This window comes from Tetrahymena thermophila, assembly GCF_000189635.1.
Source record: "Tetrahymena thermophila SB210 genomic scaffold scf_8254708, whole genome shotgun sequence".
Classification (NCBI taxonomy): domain Eukaryota; phylum Ciliophora; class Oligohymenophorea; order Hymenostomatida; family Tetrahymenidae; genus Tetrahymena; species Tetrahymena thermophila.
In genome coordinates this window covers 38269-59095 of record NW_002476473.1, presented here as the reverse complement: position 1 = coordinate 59095, position 20827 = coordinate 38269, and the positions used below count along the sequence as shown (strand labels likewise).

At 20.2% G+C, this 20827-nt stretch overlaps 7 protein-coding genes across 7 annotated transcripts in view; 3 read left to right on the top strand and 4 right to left on the bottom strand. All coding sequences in view use genetic code 6, as the record gives it.

Annotated features, from left to right (window-relative positions):
* Nucleotides 1-576: 576 nt before the first annotated feature.
* On the top strand, nt 577-2696 carry TTHERM_01052920 (calcium-dependent kinase; the record flags this gene model as incomplete). The annotated part of the gene is made up of 2 exons (XM_001012489.1): nt 577-1158; nt 1653-2696. The coding sequence occupies 2 exons, from the start codon at nt 577-579 to the stop codon at nt 2694-2696; spliced, it is 1626 nt and encodes a 541-aa protein (XP_001012489.1).
* A 1233-nt stretch (nt 2697-3929) lies between these two features.
* On the top strand, nt 3930-5910 carry TTHERM_01052910 (calmodulin-domain kinase; the record flags this gene model as incomplete). Its single annotated transcript, XM_001012488.2, has 2 exons — nt 3930-4547; nt 4954-5910. 2 exons carry the CDS (start codon nt 3930-3932, stop codon nt 5908-5910), a joined length of 1575 nt encoding a protein of 524 aa, XP_001012488.2.
* A 1177-nt stretch (nt 5911-7087) lies between these two features.
* TTHERM_01052900 (hypothetical protein) lies at nt 7088-9071 on the bottom strand (the record flags this gene model as incomplete). Its single annotated transcript, XM_001012487.3, has 8 exons — nt 7088-7464; nt 7517-7601; nt 7663-7916; nt 7981-8170; nt 8223-8459; nt 8628-8682; nt 8815-8871; nt 8986-9071. 8 exons carry the CDS (start codon nt 9069-9071, stop codon nt 7088-7090), a joined length of 1341 nt encoding a protein of 446 aa, XP_001012487.2.
* Nucleotides 9072-9839: 768 nt separating this feature from the next.
* TTHERM_01052880 (calmodulin-domain kinase) lies at nt 9840-11698 on the bottom strand (the record flags this gene model as incomplete). The annotated part of the gene is made up of 3 exons (XM_001012485.2): nt 9840-10696; nt 10960-11035; nt 11141-11698. The coding sequence occupies 3 exons, from the start codon at nt 11696-11698 to the stop codon at nt 9840-9842; spliced, it is 1491 nt and encodes a 496-aa protein (XP_001012485.2).
* A 494-nt stretch (nt 11699-12192) lies between these two features.
* On the bottom strand, nt 12193-15758 carry TTHERM_01052860 (transmembrane protein, putative; the record flags this gene model as incomplete). The annotated part of the gene is made up of 2 exons (XM_001012483.2): nt 12193-13652; nt 13718-15758. The coding sequence occupies 2 exons, from the start codon at nt 15756-15758 to the stop codon at nt 12193-12195; spliced, it is 3501 nt and encodes a 1166-aa protein (XP_001012483.2).
* A 2292-nt stretch (nt 15759-18050) lies between these two features.
* Nucleotides 18051-18597, bottom strand: TTHERM_001051841 (transmembrane protein, putative). Its single transcript, XM_012796684.1, has one exon. The coding sequence runs from the start codon at nt 18576-18578 to the stop codon at nt 18090-18092; it is 489 nt and encodes a 162-aa protein (XP_012652138.1). The 5' UTR covers nt 18579-18597; the 3' UTR covers nt 18051-18089.
* Nucleotides 18598-20161: 1564 nt separating this feature from the next.
* The window catches only part of TTHERM_001051830 (kinase domain protein), a gene marked incomplete at both ends in the record, with an annotated part of 10265 nt that continues 9599 nt past the window's right edge, over nt 20162-20827 (top strand). The window contains 2 exons of the mRNA XM_012796683.1: nt 20162-20232; nt 20484-20573. Coding sequence (XP_012652137.1) covers nt 20162-20232; nt 20484-20573 — 161 coding nt within the window. The remainder of the gene's footprint in view (nt 20233-20483; nt 20574-20827) is intronic.

Here is a 20827-nt window from a genome sequence, read left to right as displayed (position 1 = left end):
TTCTTAAATAACTAATTTAAAAGACGAATTAAATGGTTTTTATATTCATTTTTAAATCAAAATCAACTGAAAGCTAAATTTTTATTCTCTTATTTGATCATTTAACTATTATCTACCATTATTTTAGAATTTATTAAGAATTTTATAACCAACAAAAATATTTGAATAAAAAAATATTTTAAATTTTATAGTAATATTGTATTAGAACAAATCTTTTATAAAAATTTTAATTGAAAGCATATCTAAAATCATTATTTTAAAAAATTTGGTGTTATGTGAATAAATGAGAAAGTTAAAGCTTTATTCTAAATCCCAAAGTATAAAATTTATATTTAATGTGTAATATGTCTTGTTACCACAAAATGTAATCTAAGACATCATTGGTCCGCTAATCAAAAAAACATAAGAGAAATCAAATTAGTTTACTAATGAATAATTAAAAGCTGTAAAATTTAATTAAGTTAAAAAAATTATAAACAAAACCATAAGAAAAATAATATTCACAAATAAATTATTCTTATTTAAAGCTAATAAATAAATCCTATCTAAGTAAACTTCAAGAAAGAAAGATAAAAAATGGGGTGTGGTTAAAGCTAATTAAATAATACTTGCTAACCTAGAGATTTAAAGGATAATGATATTGGAAATAATTACAAATTTAGAAGATAGCTGACGAACAGATTAAAAATGTAGAATAAAATGTTTGTGTAGAAAAATAATGGTAAAATTTGGGAAGACTACATAATTCATAATCAAATTGGCTAAGGGCATTTTGGAGTAGTCAAAAAGGTGGTTCATAAAATAACAAATGAAGAACGGGCAGTTAAAATAATTTAAAAGAGTCAAGAAAAAGCTTAAAAGTATTCATTAAATGAGATAGAACTTCTTAGATCACTAGATCACCCACACATCTTAAAAATTTATGAGTTTTATGAAGACAAAAACAATTTTTATGTTGTCTTGGAGCTTCTAAAAGGTGGTGAACTATTTGATAAAATATCAGAAGGTAACATGTTGAAAGAAAAATAAGCACAAGAAATTATGAGATAAATACTGAGCGCTATCATTTATGCTCATAGTCAAAATGTAATGCATAGAGATCTCAAACCTGAAAATATCCTATTAGAAGTTGATTCTTCTGATAATTTCAATATTAAAGTAAAATAAAAAAGGATTTTTTCAATTCTAGCAGTATTTTTTTTTATTTTACTGCAAATATTTTTTCTAAGTATCAAAATTTTTCTAAGAACTCTAATTTACACATTAAAAAAAATAAGCTTACTTGAAATGTCTTTGAAATAAATAGTATAATCTATTTTAATAAAATAATAATTAAATTTGACTTTTGAACAGTTGACCCAATATATTGTCAATAACGAATTTCTAATTTTGCAAATATATTTAGTATGAATTTTATAAAAATGTAAAATTAACAATGAATAAAGCAGAAATATTGATTAAATTTTTATTGTTTTTTCATATAGTTTTCACTCGAATTACTAATAATCTTAAGCGCTCTCGAAATACAATTTTATAAATATTTTACCAATAAAAAAAAAAGAGTCCATCAAAATTGATTTCTAACTAAATTAAATACTTTGAATAGACTTCTTCGATTTTATTCTAAAGAGGTTTTTTTATTTATTAATTAGGTTATAGATTGGGGAGGAGCAATGAGATTCGAGTAAGATGAATTATATTATGACTTCTTTGGAACAAAGCTATACATGTCTCCTGAACAATATTAGCAAAAATACAATTACAAGTGTGATCTTTGGAGCATTGGAGTTATATTGTTTATTTTAATTAGTGGGGAATCTCCCTTTGGAGATTCTCCTTAGACAATATAAAAAAATATATTAGCTATGAAGTATAAATTTAACTAGGAGTCTTGGCATAGTGTAAGCTAAGAATGCATGGATTTGATTAGAAAATTATTGTGTTCATAAGATAAGAGATTGACTGCGTAATAAGCATTAAATCATCCTTGGTTTAAGTTGAGTTTTTAGGAGGAAGAAGATCCTAAAAAAAAGTATCTTGCTCAATTAGAAATGACTAGATGTTCAAGCGTGGAGTCTAGTAAGCATGAATGCAAGAAAAATTTAATGAAATTAAGATAATTCAATTGCATGCAAAAATTCTAAGCTGCAGTGCTTAATTTTATAGCCTTCAAAATGATTAGTAAAAAAGAGTATAACTATTTAAGAGAATAATTTAAATAGCTTGATTTAAATGGTGATGGAATTCTAACGAAAGAGGAGTTGAAGACAGCTTACAAATAAATTTATTCGAAAAAAGAATTGAGCTAAATTAACTTAGAAGAGATATTCGATTAAATTGATCTTGACAATAATGGAGTCATAAATTTTACAGAATTTATTTCAGCCACCATGGACAAATAGAACTCTCAATAAAAAGAAAAGTTATTGCAAGCTTTTAATTATTTTGACTAAGATAAAAATGGCTACATTACTTAAGATGAATTAGCGAACATAATAGGAAATTCTTAAGAAAATAGCATTCTGAATAATACTTAAGAAGACCCCATATTTTCTAGTTTATGGTAGCTCATATTAGAGCAGTCAGATAAAAACTAAGATGGAAAAATAGAATTCGAAGAATTTGAATATATGATGAATTTATATGCGGAATCTTCTGATTAATAAAAACAAGACATTATTTTATAACAAAAATGAAGGATTAATAAAAATTTTTATAGTTTATTTATATTATAACAAAAATTTTAATTTTTATATAAAATTATATATTGTAAATAGTTTATTTTTATAAAATCTAATTCAAAAATAATTTAAAAATTTTACATTTATTTATAATTCTCCTCAAATAAATGCTTTCAAATGCAAAATAATTTATTTTATCTTCATTAAAAATAAAGAGTATTTATAAAAAAATAATTTTCTCATTATTAATTTTAATTAAGAAAAAATTTCATGCAAATAATTTTAATTTTTGAAGAATTTCTTCATATAACTATAAATAAAAAATGTTTATTCAAAATTTTACTAAAATAAGCAAGCTTAGTATTAAAATAGCAAAATAAATGACACTTTTTTTTCATTACATAGTTTGTTAAATAAAATAGCTATTTTAATTTAAAATAATTTTCTTAATATTTTTAAATTCAAAAAAAATTTTATGTAAATAATTTTAATTTTTTCTTCTTAATATTAAAAATAAATAAATATTTCTCAATAAATATATGCTAATCTTTAAAATAGCTAAAGAAATGGTTTTTTTTTCTCAATTTATTAAAACTAAATAAAATAAACATAACTTTAAAAAAATTTACTAAATATTTATTTTTAAGAAAAAGTTATATCTTAATAATTTTAATTTTTCTTTTAAAAATAATTTATTTACTCTAATTTTATTATTAATAAAATCTATATTAAGATTAGCTAAACAAAAATAGCAAAATTTTAAAAATTTTATTCAAGTAAATTAGTTATAATTTTAAGTCCGAACCTAAATTATTTAAAACTCTTAGATTAGAAGCTTTTATTTAATATGTAATGCTAATTTAGAAAAGATTTTATTAGCATAATTTGCATCTTACTTTTAATAAAATTTATTTAACTTTATTTTGTTTAATACGTTTTAATCAGTAGGAAACCTCAATAGATATATTGCTAATAATTTTGAATACTTTCAAGAAAACAAGTTAAATAATAAAAATAGTATATTGTTTGACTTTATTGTTGAATGTTATTAATTATATTGAATAAATCAATTAGATAAAAGCAACTATTGATTTCTAATTATTTATGATTAATTGTGAAGAATATTTACTAAAAAAAAATCTAATTATTTAATTAAAAAATATTGATTCAAATAATCTTTAATCCAAGCTTTATCTATTATCTATCTATCTATAATTAGTGATTAAATAAGAGATAGATACTGCTAAAATGGGATGCGGAAATTCTTAAGTTAGAGATATCGAAAGGAAATAAATAAGTGATGAAAAAACAGCTTAAACTTAAGCGAATTCTCAAAAAGGAAATAAAAAAAATTCGCCTATCCCTAAAGAGGAATAATAAATTTTAATTTAGAAAGAAATGTATATCAAAGAAATAAACTCGAAAGACATTAGGGAAGACTACTTTTTTGAAAGACATTTAGCATAGGGAGAATTTGGTGACATAAGAATTGTGAAGCATAAAAAAACTGGACAGTCAAGGGCATTAAAGATAGTTGCTAAAAATAAGTTAGGGGTGAAAGAAAAATAAGTTTTAAATGAAATAAAAATTTTAAGCAAATTAGATCATCCTAACATTATCAAGCTGTATGAATATTACTAAGATAGATATGCTTATTATTTAATATTTGAACTTTTGCTTGGAGGTTAGCTCATAGAATATATATAGGAAACAAGCTATTTGCCAGAAACTCAATCAGCATCAATAGTCTAACAATTGCTATCTGCGATAAACTATTGTCATTAGTAGAAGATAACTCACTTAAATATCACTCCTTAAAACATTCTATTAAACATAGATGAAGAGACCAACTAAGTATCAATTAAAGTAATACATTTATTGATTTGTTAAAATATTTAATTTATATAAAATTAAATGACAAAATTATTTATTTTAAGCAATATGTTATAATCGTATAAGACTTAATAAAAAAATAGCCCATTCAAGCTTTAAAAATATAGTGAGCGTTAATTTAAAGTAATAAAAAAATACAAAGATAACTTCAAAAGTTAATTACTTTAAAAGCAATTTATTGTATTTTTCTTTTAACAAATAGATTTTTACAATAAATTTATTTTAGCTTGGATTTCTTCATTTTTATTTGAAATATCTTTGTAGATTTTTACAAATTTTTTATATTTATTTTTCTTAAATTACTTTTTTTAGTAAATTTTAATAAAAAAAATTATATTTTATTTAAGAAAATATTTATTTTTTATGCAATAAAATATAGATAATAAATTGGTTTTTTTCTAGGAGCTTTGAGGAAAATGATACATTTTCTGAACAAATAAATAATATAACTTACAAAAGTCCTGAAGAAATAAATAAAAGTTATAACTATTTAGCAGATGTTTGGAGCATTGGTGTGATTTGGTTTTTAATCTTGATGGGTGTGCCTCCATTTTATGGGATTAATAGAAAAAAGACTATAGAAGCTATTTAAAACATTTAAATGAGATATAGTTGTGGATTTTCAATTAAACATGACAGCTAAATTTAAGAAATTTTTAAAAAAATATTTGTTTCATAAGATTAAAGAATGAAATGTTAGGATATACTAGATCATTAGTATTTTAAAGATATTTTTTAGGAATTTGATCAAAATGATGAAAAATATATTTAAAATTTATAAAAATAAAAAGAATTAAGGTAAAAAGACTTGATTCAAATGATGAGTTACCATTCTCATTCTAAATTCTACCAAGCAGTTGTCAATTTTATTGGCTTTTATCTAGTTGGGGATGATGAAATGTAAAAGCTTACTGAAGATTTCTAAAGAATTGATGTTAATAAAGATGGCTAACTTAGTAGAGAAGAAATAAGAAGTGGTTTTGAAGGCTTTTTTATTGAGTAGATAACTGATATAGATTAATTTTTAGATGAATTATTCTAAAAAATTGACTGTAATAAGAACGGATATATCAATTATAATGAATTTATATCTGTTGCTATGGATAAAATTAATTTATAACAAGATACTAAGTTGAAATAAGCATTTTCTTATTTTGATTAAGATTAAAACGGGTTTATTACGAAAGAGGAGCTTTTCTAAAGTCTACAATCTCAGTTCAACGATGATAAGAACATTGAAAAAATGTGGTAAACAATTTTAGAAAAAGGTGATAAAAACAAAGATGGTAAACTTTCTTACTAAGAATTTATAGACATGTTAAAATAGTTATCTTGAATTCATTTAATTCTTTAAAAAATAAAAATATTTAAAAAAAAGATATTATTATTTAACTTAAGTTAATTGGATTGATTATCTCTTTATATTAAAAATATCATAAATCTAATATAATTAATTATTAGTAATTTTAGATTTAAATCAAATTAAAATATATCAGCAAACAACCTCATTTATTAATTTTTAGTGTAAATCTTTGTAGTTTTAAATTAAAGCATTTAAAAATTTAATTAATTATTCAATGCGTTTTCATGATATTTTTTACTAAATATTTTTTTTTATGAATTATGTGGATAAAAATATATTGAAAAAAGAAAAAATTTGCAATATTATTTTAATAAATTCAGTAAATTTTGATATTAAAAATAACACAAATGTGAATAATTTCATATTAACTAATAAATCAAATTAAAATAGCTTCATTTATTAATTGTTCGTGCATATTATTTTAGTTTCAAATAAAAAATATTAAAAATTTAATTCATTAAAATTTTATCATAGTTTTTTACTAAAAATTTTTATTTTCATGAATTATGTGAATAAAAATATATTCAAATAAGAAAAATTGACAATATTATATTATTAAATTTAATTAGATTCATTAACTTTTGATATTAAAAAATAATATAAAATCTAATAATTTCAAATTAACTGTAATAAATCAAATTTAAATATTTTAGTAAACTTCAATTTTTAATTAATTATTATAATTATAAAATTTAATAATTCCAAATTAAAAATATTAAAAATTAAATTCAAATGAAATTACTAAATAAATATTTTTTATTTTTTTATTATACCCAGTGTTGATATTACAATTTAATTTTTTTCTAAAGAAAAAGAATACATTACGAAAAAATAAAAAATTGATTTTAGTTAAAGTTAAATGTATTTAGATGCTTTCTACATTATAAATAACATAAATCTAACATAATTTGTTAGCAAAATAAAATTAACTAAAATAAATCTAATAAAAATATTTTAGCAAACTTTATTAATTAATTATTAGTATAAACTTTAATGATTTAAAATCAAAAAACTTAATTATTAAATTCAATATTTTTTTGATAATTTATTGATAAATATTTTTTGTTTTTTTATTTTGTTCTTTGTTGATTATTTAATTTGGCTTTTTCTTACTCTTTTATCGTTTTTTTTATTTTATTTTTTATATTATTCATCGATTTTCATCCCATGACAATGGTTGGACTCCTATATTCATTTTTCTGAATAATATTCTAAGAAGTTTTTCTTTTTCTTCTAAATCTAATTCGGATACATCTACCTTATCTTAATAGAATTTGGAGTTATTTTATTGTTTTGTATCGTCAACTTATTAATTAGATTTTATTGATAATTCAGGTAACTTTAGAGAACTACTATTAGAATAAGATCTTTTGTTAATTTTATACTTTTAACTTATCTATTCCTTAACTTTTTGTAAAGCTTCTAAGAAGAATTATTCAATGTCAGAGCGCTAATCAACAATTATTTCTGCTATTGCTTTTACTCTTTTTAACTCTTCAACTTTGATTTTTAACTCGTTTTTTATGACTAAATATATTAAAAATTAATTTTTATAATATATAAAAATAAATTCAATTACAAGCTATTTCCTTCTACAATTCTTCTTTCTTTTACTTATCTTAAAGCTTCATGAATTCTAAATTTTTTGTTTATTTAGTAACATCCTTTTTTAATAACATAATAAAAAATATAAATAAAAGTTCTTCTAAAAAATGATTTAATTACATCTGAAATTTGTTATTTTAATGTTTCTACTTCTTCTTTCAGAGTTTTAATCTTATTTTCTTATCTTTAATTAACAATTTAGTATTCGAGTATACCTTCTTTGTTTACTTGAAGGTTTAGCTTAAAATTTTTGTTTTATTTCAATACTGCATCTCTTTCTCTTCTCATTTCTTAAACTTCTCTTTACTTTATAATCAACTATTGTCTCAGCTATTAATTATTTTAAATCTTTAATTCTTCTTTATCTCTAGCATCTATTTAGATTATAAATAAACTTTATAAGTAAATCTAAATACAACTTAAAAATTAATCTTCTACCTTTTTCTGCAGCTTTTGGAGCACTCTTTTTATTATCATCTATTTTTGCTTAAGAAATGTTATCCATTTAAATTAATTTTTATGACTATTCTTTTTCTTATCTCTAAAGTTCATCATGATGAGCCAATTCACAATCTCTTTCCTCTCTACGAAGTTGATCAATTCTATCTTAGTAATATTTTTCTTTCTCCTAATTAATAAAACAATAAGCTAAATTCTAAAATATTGATATATTCAATTACATGATAAGGTCTAAGAGGTGTTAATTCAGTATTTAACTCATCTAATTTTTATCTCAATTCTCTAAGTTCTTATTGTTTTTCTTCATCAAATTTCACTTAATCTATCTTTTTAATTTCTTCTTTTTTCATAAGCCTCTCTTCAAAAATATTCTTTTCTTTTTCATACTAACTTTATAAAAACTACTACTGCTAAAGTTTATCATCCCTATCGAATTCTAGTTTTTAATTCAATTTTTTCTATTTATATTTTATAAAATTTTATATTCATCAATTTATATCTAACTAAAGTCATTCCATATTTTCAAAATCTTCTTTGACTAATTTGCAGTTATAAAAAGTACAAAATTGTCTTTCCATATTTTAAAAATATCTAGAATGCCTATTCTAATAATCAAAATATATTACGTTTTCTTCATTATTAATTCTTATTGTTTCATTCAATTCATATATGAGCTAAACCCTTAATTTTTTTTGCAACAAAATTGAATTAATTTTATATTATTTTGAATTCAACTAAATAAACTATTCATCATCTTTATTGATTCAGAACACTCACATTCTTTTTAAAATGAAATAAAAAAATGAATATTACTTCGACGCAATATCTTCTTTTATCTGAATAATTGTTTCCTCCCATTTACCTTTATCTCTAATTGTATAATTTATAAATTAATAACAATATTAATAACGTCATTTCAATAAATATCCAGATTTGATAATTTTCTAGATGGCTGCTTTATAAATAATATAATTCAAATATTACTAAGCATTCAAAGCTTTTTCTTATGCCTCTGTTAATTTATTAGGATTCTCTTCATTTTTATCTCCTTTCTTTTTTGGTTTAGACATCTCTCAATTATAAATAGTTGGCTTTGATTATTTTTTATAATATTGCTATTGTTTGTTTCTTAGCTAAAGAAAAAGTAACTAATTGAAATTGAAAAACTATGATATAAAAAATTATAATAAATATCAAAAAATATTAAAGACATGAAATGGAAAAGCTTACAAAATAATTGCTAATATACAATTTAAATAATATTTTAAAAACTGAAAAAATGTTCAGTAATTTACAAACTATTGAATAAGGAATTAATTCTAAAATTCTTAACAAATATTATTTAAAAGATTTAATTATCTTTATTTCAACAATCATTTTTATCATCAATCACAAATTTGTTTTAGAAATTTAATTTATTGTCAAAAATTGCTCATTTAAACTTTTATATTTTTTAAATAAAAAAAAATGAAGGAAATTTAATAAATAAAATTGAAGTAAAATTTGATTTATTTTATTACACAATTAATATTTTATTTAAAATATTTAATTTTTAAAATATATATGTAAATATAAAAGACCTAACATTTTATAATTTTAAAAATCTACTTAATTGAATAGATAAGAATATAAAAACATGAAATTTTTAATTTATATTTTGAATAGAAATGTTATTTTGTTGCTTTTTAATTTAATATAAATCTTCTATTAAAATATCTGAAGCGAATTCAAATAATATTCAGTAAAATATTTGCTCCTTTGAGGAAAAGAAGAATAAAACTTTAAAGATAAAAAGGAAACCATATTGTGCTCAAAAATGTATGTTTTGATAAAAATACTCAAGAAGTTTCAGCATACTTTTTCATCATTAGCTTAAATTCATCAAAGCTAATTTATTCATCGCCATTAGTGTCAAATTGAGAATAGATTTATTTGATTTAACTTTCTTTATCACTTTATTTGAATTTGCTGTCAAATATATCCATAAGTTCATCTTTAGTTAGATAGTTGTTTCCATCAGAATCGAAAACTTCAAAAGCTTTTTGCAATTTAGAATCTATCATACTATTTTCATGTTAAATGCAGGCTGTTATGAACTCTGAATAATTTATTTTTCCATTACCATCTAAATCGACATTTGTAAATATCTTATCAATGTCATAGTCTCCATGGAAAAACTCTTAGAATTATTTAAATCCACTCTCTATTTCGTCTTTAGTAAGCTATCCATCATTATTTAAGTCCATCTTTTCAAAAATAGATTTGAATTGCAGAAGATCTTCTTTTGAAGTAAGTTATGATGATATGTAGGTTAGAATTGCTTAATGAAAGCGGTTCTTTGTTGTAAATTTCTTTAATTTATTCAATTAAAGTTTATTCTATTCTACTTTACTATCCTTCAAGCTTTCCTTGAATAAAGCAATATGTTTCTGTACCCATGGATGCATTTACACTTATGCTGCACTTAATCTTTTTTCTTCAGGACATATCATCTATTTAATAAGATCTTTACATTCAACGCTAATGACTTTCCATACATCTTAATCCATACTGAATTTACAATCCATAATGTTTTACACGATTTCATTTTCTTTACCAAAAAATGGAGGCTCTCCTGTCAGCATAATATACAAAATAATACCACATGTCCAAATATCTGACTTCTCTGTATAACTTTTTCTTAAAACTTCAGGAGCTATATTTTATTTAATACAAATAAAGTCTTATTTTAATTGCCATTTTGCAATAAATTATATTTTATATGTTTAAATTTTAAAATTTAAACAATTTTTTGACATTTTTTCATAAAAAATTCAAAAGAAATAGAGAAAAGAATCATTTTATAATCAACATTTTTAAAAACTTTTCATATAAATGCAAATTAAATTGATTGTTTTGATTATAATTTTTTATTACAGCTAAAATAAAAAGATAATTTAAATATATCCATTGATTTACCTATGTAATAGGGTGTGCCTACTATCTTTGTTTGCTTTTTTTCATCAAATATGGTAGCAGTTCCCCAATCAATAACCTATTATTTTTTTAATGTTAAAGTTTGTTTAGAAAAAACGGTTTTTTTAAATTAAAGAAGAAATATTTATTTAATAGCTATAAAAGCATATATTTATTTATATACTTTGATGGAGTACTTAGTAGGATTTTGACTAGTTGAGTCATATTCCAATAGAACATTTTCAGGTTTTAGGTCTCTATGCATAATTTTTTTTTCATGGATATATTAAACTACTGAAATAATTTGATTAAAGATATAAGCAGCATCAATTTCATTAAATGAGTTAATGTCTACTATCTTATCAAACAACTCTCCTCCTTTTACTATTTCAGTGATTATGTAAAAGTTTTTCTTGTCTTGATAGAATTCATACATTTTTATTATTGATGGATGGTCAAGCTACTTTAGGATATCGATTTCCATAGTAAGCTGTAGTTCTTAATCCTTATCTTAAAGGTTTTTAGGTATTATTTTCATTGCTTTTTCATCACCTGTATTTTTTTCAATGACCCTCCTCACTACTCCAACATTTCCTTCACCTAGCTTGTTTTTAATAATATAGTTATCTTTGATCTGCTTTTCATTTTCTTTGATAAAGTAACTATGGTTTATAAACTAATTCTCTTTGCTACTTTATATTTTTTGAGCGTTTTATACTTAATTAGAAGAAGTGCAACCCATTATTTTAATTATCTATCTATAATATTAATAACTTTTGGACTTTATCTAGTAATCTTCTTTTTTATTTAAACTTATAAATTATTATCAAGTAAATTACATCAAATTTATTTAGTTTTGAGAAATTTAAATCAATTCTGTTTATATTTATTTTTTAATACAGCAATACATTTTTTTATTTTATGATATTTCTAATTGTCATTTGTTCATTTGATTGGATTTGTCATGTATATTATTTGAGTAACTGAAAAAATAATTAAAGGCAAAATATAAAAATAAAAAACCATTCCTTTATAAAAAATATACTCTATCCCCTCCTAAATAGTATAAACTAGTCACAATTTATATTAAGTTTGCCATTTAAAATTAAATTTTTTTTGAACTTTAAGTTTGAAAAATGGATGTTAATAATAATTGAGAAAATAAATTATATAAATTTATATTTAAAAACATACATTAAAAAATAATACATTATTTATGATATTATCAAGCAAGATTCATTCTTTATCTTCTTAAAAGTAAAATGGACAGTAATATTCATATTGTTATTATTGTTACTATTCATAGTATTTTAAATAATTTACACATTTGATTAATTTCTTAATATTATCGTTTATCTTAAATAATTATCCAGGTTTTGGTATTATCCAATTTAGCAATTGTATATCAAAGCATTTCCATTAAGACATTTTTTGTTGTATAAAGGAAGTTAATATTAGCCAAATATTATATAAGCAAAATAGCAGATTGAGAAATTAGGTTATTACAAAGAAAATTAAACTAAAATAATTTTAACTTTAATTGAATTAATTCAAAATAATTGTTGAATTTAAAGTTAAAATTGAAATTACTATAGAAATTTTTTCAAACTTATTCAAGAATAATGAAATAAAAGGCTAATATGCTTATAATGCTAATAAATATGATAGTAAAAGTAAAGATATAATCACTCCTGCAATTAATGAATATTATTTTAAAGAGACATTCAATACAACTAATAGAGTTTTTACCACTAATCTAATTAATTCCCAATAGAAATATTTCATTTTATATTCATTGTATAGAAAGCCATAAGTAAACATAACTTTTACATTTCTTAATTTGTTTTTAAACCATATCAGTCTGTTAAATGTATATAGAGGAAATAGTATTTAAAATATTAATAAAATAAAGAAACTTAAAATCTAAATCTTTTATAAATCTTCAGAATTTACACATTATAGATTAAGATCAATTAATGAATATGAATTTCCCTTGTCAAGATTCAGACAGATAAAACTAGATAATGAGTTTTCAAGCAAAATAGAAAAGAATGTTGTTATAAATATATATATGAGAGAGAGATTAGCTGCATAAGCTGATTTTTTCAAATCTATTTTTTTCAAAAGCAGAGCTACACCTAAGATTACAATGATAAAACAGAATAAAGAAACTGGAATCATGAAAGTTAATAGGACATTCAGAAATCCGATACTAAAAGATTGTGATCTAAACTATGACAAAAAGCAGTTCAAAGAAATCAAAGATTATTGTAGAGGATTATAAATAAGAAATTATGTAGAAATAATAGAAGATATGATATCAATACTTTTTAGATTAATAGATATTAAGTAAATAGATGTATGAAAAATAAAAATTTTCATATAAGTTGAAGTAAGACTTTTGTTGTAGAGAGTTCTTCCAATAAAAAAAATACCCATTCTTGATAAATATAAAGCATGAAGCTCATTTTATTATCTTTTAATAGTAGATAATATTATCATTACTAAACTCAAAAAAACTACAATAAATGATAGTATGATCTTAATTGTATTAGACTGAATTGAACTGCATTTTGTGCATTAAAAAATACCTGAAGGAGCATAAGTATCATTCCAATAAGTATTATTTGTATCACAATCTAAACATTATGGTCCAATATGTCCTTCAAAGCATAACTCATTTCGAATTCCTTTTCCTAATTAATTAATTTTTTTAAAAATGATATTAAAATAAGAATTTAATTAAAGATTTAATATATACCTCCTTAGCAACTAGAGGGATTTATAGAGCAATGCTGAATATCAGAAGAGTCTATAGAATATTTAGATCTCCAATAAGACGATCTTAATTTTGAATAATTAGCATAACATTCTTCAAAATATTCAGATTGGCAAGTTTAGCATTGGTTTTAATACCCAGATTTCATATATTCACAGTATCTACAAGAAAATCTATTTTTATCATAGCTTGTTAACTATATCTTTTCCATACCTTATGAATTACAACCGTTATAAATTTGATACTAGCTAGAGTCTACTAAAAATTTTTCTTAAAACAAACTATTAAGTATAAATTAAGTTGTTTGATTAATTGATTAAGAAATTTCAAATGCCTACCAAAGAATATAAGGATATTAAATGGATTCTAATTCATTAGGAGTAATAGAAACATAATATTCTGTAGGATCATTTACAAATTAATACATGTTAGAAATCAGATCTTTATCATTGAATTAGGTATACCATTAGTTATTTATCTTTAGTTATAATCTTATAAGATACATAATACCAGGATATAAATACTTTTGAACTCGAATAAACTAAAACGATTTATCCATATTTAAATTTAATTCAACAATTTCTTTAATTTTAATACTTTAAATACCTAGACTGTAATTATCATCTGCTATTAATGCACTATTGTTTTTGAAATTTATTTTATTTATTTCATTAACATTTGAAATATTTGATACGTAAAAACCTCCACCGATTAAGCTATTACAATTAAAAATTTATGACTAATCAGTTTTAATTACTTAAACACCATAAACTGCACCTCCTAAATATTTACTGATACAAGAATTAAAAGTAGTATTTATGAGTGTCAATTGATTTGATTTTGAATTAAGATACATACTAATGCAACCTCCAAAATCACTAGATGATCCATTGATAATCTATGAATTTTCTATAACTATAAATTTGATTGCTTCATTTGAAAGTAGGAGCTATAAATTCTACTGATTTTTCAAATCGGAGTATAAATTATTTATATGTAATAACTAGCTAGAATCAGATTATTGAGATGATTCTTTACCAATATTAAAAATGCTAGACTGAGATTAGAAAGTCTAGATTTGTTAAATATTAATTGAAGTCAAATTATAGCTAGTAACATTTGCAATTTAGAAGAGTGATTTCTAAATAAAAGTAATATTATGAATTGTTGTATTAAATAGATAAAAGTAATCTGAATTAAAAACAGTAATAAGGCATTCATTAAATTCTGTATTGGTAATAACAATATTACTAATCATAATAGAGTTGCAATTATTTAAAACAAGAAAATCTTTTAAAAATTAGTTTTACTGATGGATGTTTATTTCTTCTAAATAGAATGACCCTGCAGTTCCTACAATTATACTGTTACTGATCTTAGAATTCTAAGTAAATTAGATAGATTTCATTTAGAAACTATTTACATATATAAACTCAAATAAACTTTGTTCATTATTATTAGCAAAATTATGAATAATTGTTTGATTTATAGAAATGTCTTTGATATTAGTTGCTTAAATAAGCAAGAAAGATTAATCATTTAATTATTAATAATCAATCAATCCTATGTTCAAAGTTTACGCTAAAGTTGAAAAGCTTTCTCTTTAATCGTATTCAGCGAAGAATTTGAAAAGCCCATATCCTTAAAATTAAGACGACTCATCCTAATATTATATTTTTTACACATTTATTTATGCTATTTCATCTTATTAATCTTCAATTTTAAACTAAAAGTAATATTCAAAACTTTATTATTCTAATACGTTAATATAAATCTTAATAGTATCAACATTTATTTGCTTCTTTGAAGAAAAAACATAATCTATATTATTTTCAATATTTGAGTCTATAATATTACTATAAGATAGAAATATATTATTAATCTCCAATAATTCAACTCCTTCAATCAAGAATTTATAGCCTTAAAGATTTATAATTTGAATATCTTCTATGAATAAATTTTTAGAACTAAGTATAAACTATTCTTAAAGATCTTCTTTTTATATTTAGTCTCTTAGAATCATCTTAGTTATATTAAATTAATTAATGTCATTAGTACTAATAATTTAAGCTGCTTACTTTAATTAAATTTCTTTTATATTTATTTAGTCTATTTAAAGTATATTCACGTTGCTTATAGAGATAAAATTACTATTATCAAATTAAATATCATTTAAAATCAGATAATTTATTTTTGCCATTGTTATATTTTATATATTAACATTACTGGTTATCAATGAATTAGAAAGAATTAGACCAAATTCTACTTTATCCTAATTTTAAATTTGAATATTGTCTTACTCACAAACAAACTAAATTTTCTACTTTATCAACTAATCAATTATACTTGAATCACAACCCAATGAATTAATTTTTCTTGGTTAAGCGATTTCTAAATAACTATCATTTTTACAGTATTTAGCTATCAAAATTATAAAAATAAGATTTATGTTTAATATTTTACTTCTGTTTTTCATTTTTCGCAAATCAATCTTTTTTTAATTTAAAAACAAACAAATGATTTTTACTATTAATTTATTATTTTCAATTTTTTCTTTCTATTTGTTTTTAATTGATTTTTATAGAGAATATCTTTTTTGATAACAAAAGTTAAGCTTTAACTCGAAGATCTTTTATTTTAAAATAGAAGATTTTATTGTATGGAATATTAATTAATTTGCTTATTGATAACTCATTTTCACTAAAAATTTAAAAATAGAAATATTTTTTAATTAAATGTTTACTAATATTTCAAATAAGTAATCATATCATTTAGAAATAAAAAAATTTAGAAAAAAGTATCTACAAAAACTAAATAAGATATAATAAAACCAATAAGGAAGTTTTTAAATAGTAGGGAAATGCTTTCTAATTAAAGTGAAAATTGAATAATCAAATTACTAAAATATCTAAACTAAGATAAATATAAGCAAAAGGAAATATTGCTTAACCTAAGAAAAAATAAAAGAGGAAAAAAGGGTTTAGAACTAAAAGACAGAATTATCTCAGATAAACAAGAAAATAAAAATTTTTAAATGAATTTTGAGGAAAGTAATAACTAATTTATTTAAATTTTTCCTTATATACTATAAACTATTTTAAGATTAATGTAATTCGTGTTTATAATACTGAACACTTTTTTCATCTAAAATGAATTTATTTTCCTAAGTGGCATATTTTTTTAGCCATTTTATTCTATATGGTTGGTTGAAAAAAAAGAAAGAATTATGATATTTTAAATTTAAATAGTATTTTGCTATAAATTCATAAGTTTCTTAAAGATTTTTACATTAAGCTATGCTTGACTCAAATCAAAAATTTATTTTTCGTCATATTAGGAATAAATTTTTAGTTAATTAAATAAAAAGTAAGTATTATGAAAGTTAGATTGTTAAAAATAAAAAAACTTAATTAAATTCATTATGAATAAGAGAATATTTATAAATTAATTTACTTTATTTTTATTTCTAGCTAGAGATAAAAGCATTTTAATATTCAACAGCTCATTATTTTTATTGTTTATAGCCCATTTTTTTGAACTTAGATAATTAATTAGCAAGTTATTTATTTAATTTATTATTATTTTCATTATTTAATTAAAAAATAAAACTCAAATTATAAAATTATTTAATTTAGAAATTTTCATTTTATTAGACTAGAATTTTATGTTTTAAAAAAGCCATTAAATTTATCAAATATTAATTATTAAAATTGTCTCATCATTATTATTTAAGTATTTTAGTAACTTTTAGATTTTAAAAAAACAATTTAGTGATAAATTAAACACAAAAAATTAAATATGAAACATTATTTATCTCTGTATGAACAATAATTTATTATATATATATATTATTTATAAACTACATTTTTTATTTACTTACTTACTTATATACTTATATTTTAGATAGTCATTTAATTTAAAAACTAATAGTAATTATTTTAAGATTAGAAAGGAAACTATTTTTTTATTTAAATAAAAGCTAATTAGTTTTTTTCTTTAATATATAAACTAATTTAATTTATTTTTTCATTAATTTATTTCAAGCAAAATAGACACAAATATGAAAAAAAAAATGAAATATGAATTATTAATATTGCTAAAGGAAATTAAAAGTAAAAAAAATAAAAACTTATTATTAACAATCTTTTAAATGTTTAGTTTATTGAGATAAATAATAACTTTAATATTAGACTAAAATTTAATTAAAAATAATTAAAAAAATATAATATTTAATACAAAATTTTTGAATTTATTTCATATTATTAATTTTATTTTTTTACTTAAAAAGATATTTATTTTTATTAAAATTCATATCATCGCAATTCATTATTCAGTTAATTTCTTTTTCAATTTGTCAATCGAATTTTTTTGTACAAGTAAAGCAATACCATCCTTCTGGCTTAATATCGCGGGGAGGGAGCTTGCATCCACCTAAAAATATTTCTTTTCTTTCAGCTTATTTAATTAATTTTTCTGCAGGATGTCCATAAATAATTTTGACTACTTTGTCTTTAGATTGGCAAACTGGGCAAGAAGGTTTGTCTGAATCCATTTTTATTGATATATTTATATGCTTATATTATTTGTTTTTTTTTTATTTTAATTATTTTTTTTTAACTACCAAGATATTGAAATTTATAATCTAATTTTGATTTTCAATTTGATTTTGAAATAGGAAATAGAAAAATAAAATAGAAGGTGACAGACAAAAAATTTGATTTGATCTATTTTATTAAAATATATAAAAGTAATAATTATTTATATTTCTAAAAATAGTATTAATTTCAAATAACCTTAACATTATTCCTAAAAGTATTGTAAAAATAATATTATATTTTTACATAAAAATCTTTAAATATTGTGATAGACTGACTCTACTAAATTAACACTTATTTATTTAATTTTAGTTTTTAATATATTAAAAATTTATTTATTTTTGAAATTATAATAAATTAAATTATTAATTAATTATAATTCTATTATAAAATATAAAAATTAGATTTTTTAATAAATAAATAAAAAATTTATTTCATAATAAGTGGCATGCAAACCACGAAATTTTTGTATGGCATTATTACAAATATTCCTAAAATTACATAGCTAAAACAGAAAAATCAACTTATAAACATTATTTTTATAAAATTTAAGAACATTAATTAATTACTAGAATTTTATCAAATGTGACTAAATAAATAACTGACCATCTCTAATTCCTAATAAATTTTTAAGTATATGTTTTAAATACAAATATTAAGATTAAATAATGAATGAATATTAAATTAATTTTTCTGTGATATCTCTTCTTAAAACCAAATATATTAATTAATTATTATATTTATTTGTTCTTCTATCCATTTAATTAAAATTAATTAAATTTCATAAATTGCTATTCAATATTTTTGAAAAAAAAATAAATGATATAATAGATTAAAAAATATAATAGATTAGGAGAAGTAATTATTAATTTTTTTATTAATATCCTTTAAATTTATATAAATTAATAAAAAAAGTTTTTAAGCTCTTCAATTTAATCTCATTAGGTTCTCCATATTAATCTGAAGTATATTTAATTAAAAATGATTATTTTTATTATTATTAATATTTTTTACATATTTAACTTTCAATTTATTTAAATAAATAATTTTTATTATAGAAATTAATGATTATCATCATTATTTATTTATTTATTTATTTATTTATTTATTTATTTATTGATATTTATTCAAACTAAAATTTTTTAGCTATTTTAACTTCATATTGATTTCAATTTTTAATTATATATTTATTATTAATTTTTTGTTATTTGATATTTTTTATTCATTTTTTGCTATTAAAGCAAACTTACACTTAATAAAAGCAATCAGTTTATTTTTTATGGATTGTAATATTTTTAATTAAAAAAGTTTATTTAAAACATTAAAACTCTTTTAATTTATTTATTTATCTTTTTCTTTTTATTTTGATTTCTTATTTTTTCATTCTTTGTTAATTTTATCAATTATTTATTAATCTTATTATTTCGTATTTTTTCTACATTTTTTCCTTCTAATTAACTAGAGTAAAATGCCTATTTAATTTATAAAAGGCGAAATTTAACATAGCTTAATAACATAATAAATAAAGCTAAATTAGCTTAAAATAGCTTTATTTTTGAGTTTTTAGAAAGCTTTAAATTCATAAAATATAAATTTGAAATAATATATACATATTGTATATTCTTATAACATATCATTTTTTTGAAAAAAATAAATTTTGAAAAATTTTACAAATGAATTCCCTGGGATAAAAAAATATTTTAAATTTTAATTTTATAAAATGTAGAAACTGGTATATAAAACTCGCTTTTTGTAAATTTGTATGGCAACTTACTCTATTTAATGATATATTTTTTCTTAAATATTTAAAAGTTACAATTAAATTGGTTTAATGAGTGCATCAGGCTTAAGTTCTGCCTTAGCAAATTGCATTAATCTCTCAAATTTGATACTTCAGCTTTAGTAAAAATGTTTATTTGTTTTGGATTGTGATATTTTTAATTATAAAAACTAATTAAAAACAATAAATCTCTTTTTTCTTTTTCTTTTTATTGTACTTGCTAGTTTTTTTTAGTTCTTACTTTGTTAATTTAACTCATAATTTTTTTTTGCTTTTATTATTAATTAATCTTATATATTATTTCATATTTTTCTTCATTTTTTCCTTCTAATTAACTATTTATTGATATATTTTTTCTTCAATATTTAAAAAGGAGCAATGAAATTGGTGATGAAGATGCATCAGGCTTAGGTTCTGCTTTAGCAAATTGCATTAATCTTTCAAATTTTACACTTCAGCTTTCGTAAAAACAGTTTATTTGTTTTGGATTGTGATATTTTTAATTATAAAAACTTATTAAAAACAATCAAACTCTTTTTTGTTTTCTTTTTTATTGTGCTTTTTTTTTGTTCTTTCTTTGTTAATTTAACTAATTATTTTATTTTCAACTTTTGCTTTTATTATTAATTAATCTTATTTACTATTTCATATTTTTCTTCATTTTTTCCTTCTAATTAACTATTTATTGATATATTTTTTCTTAAATATTAAAAAGTT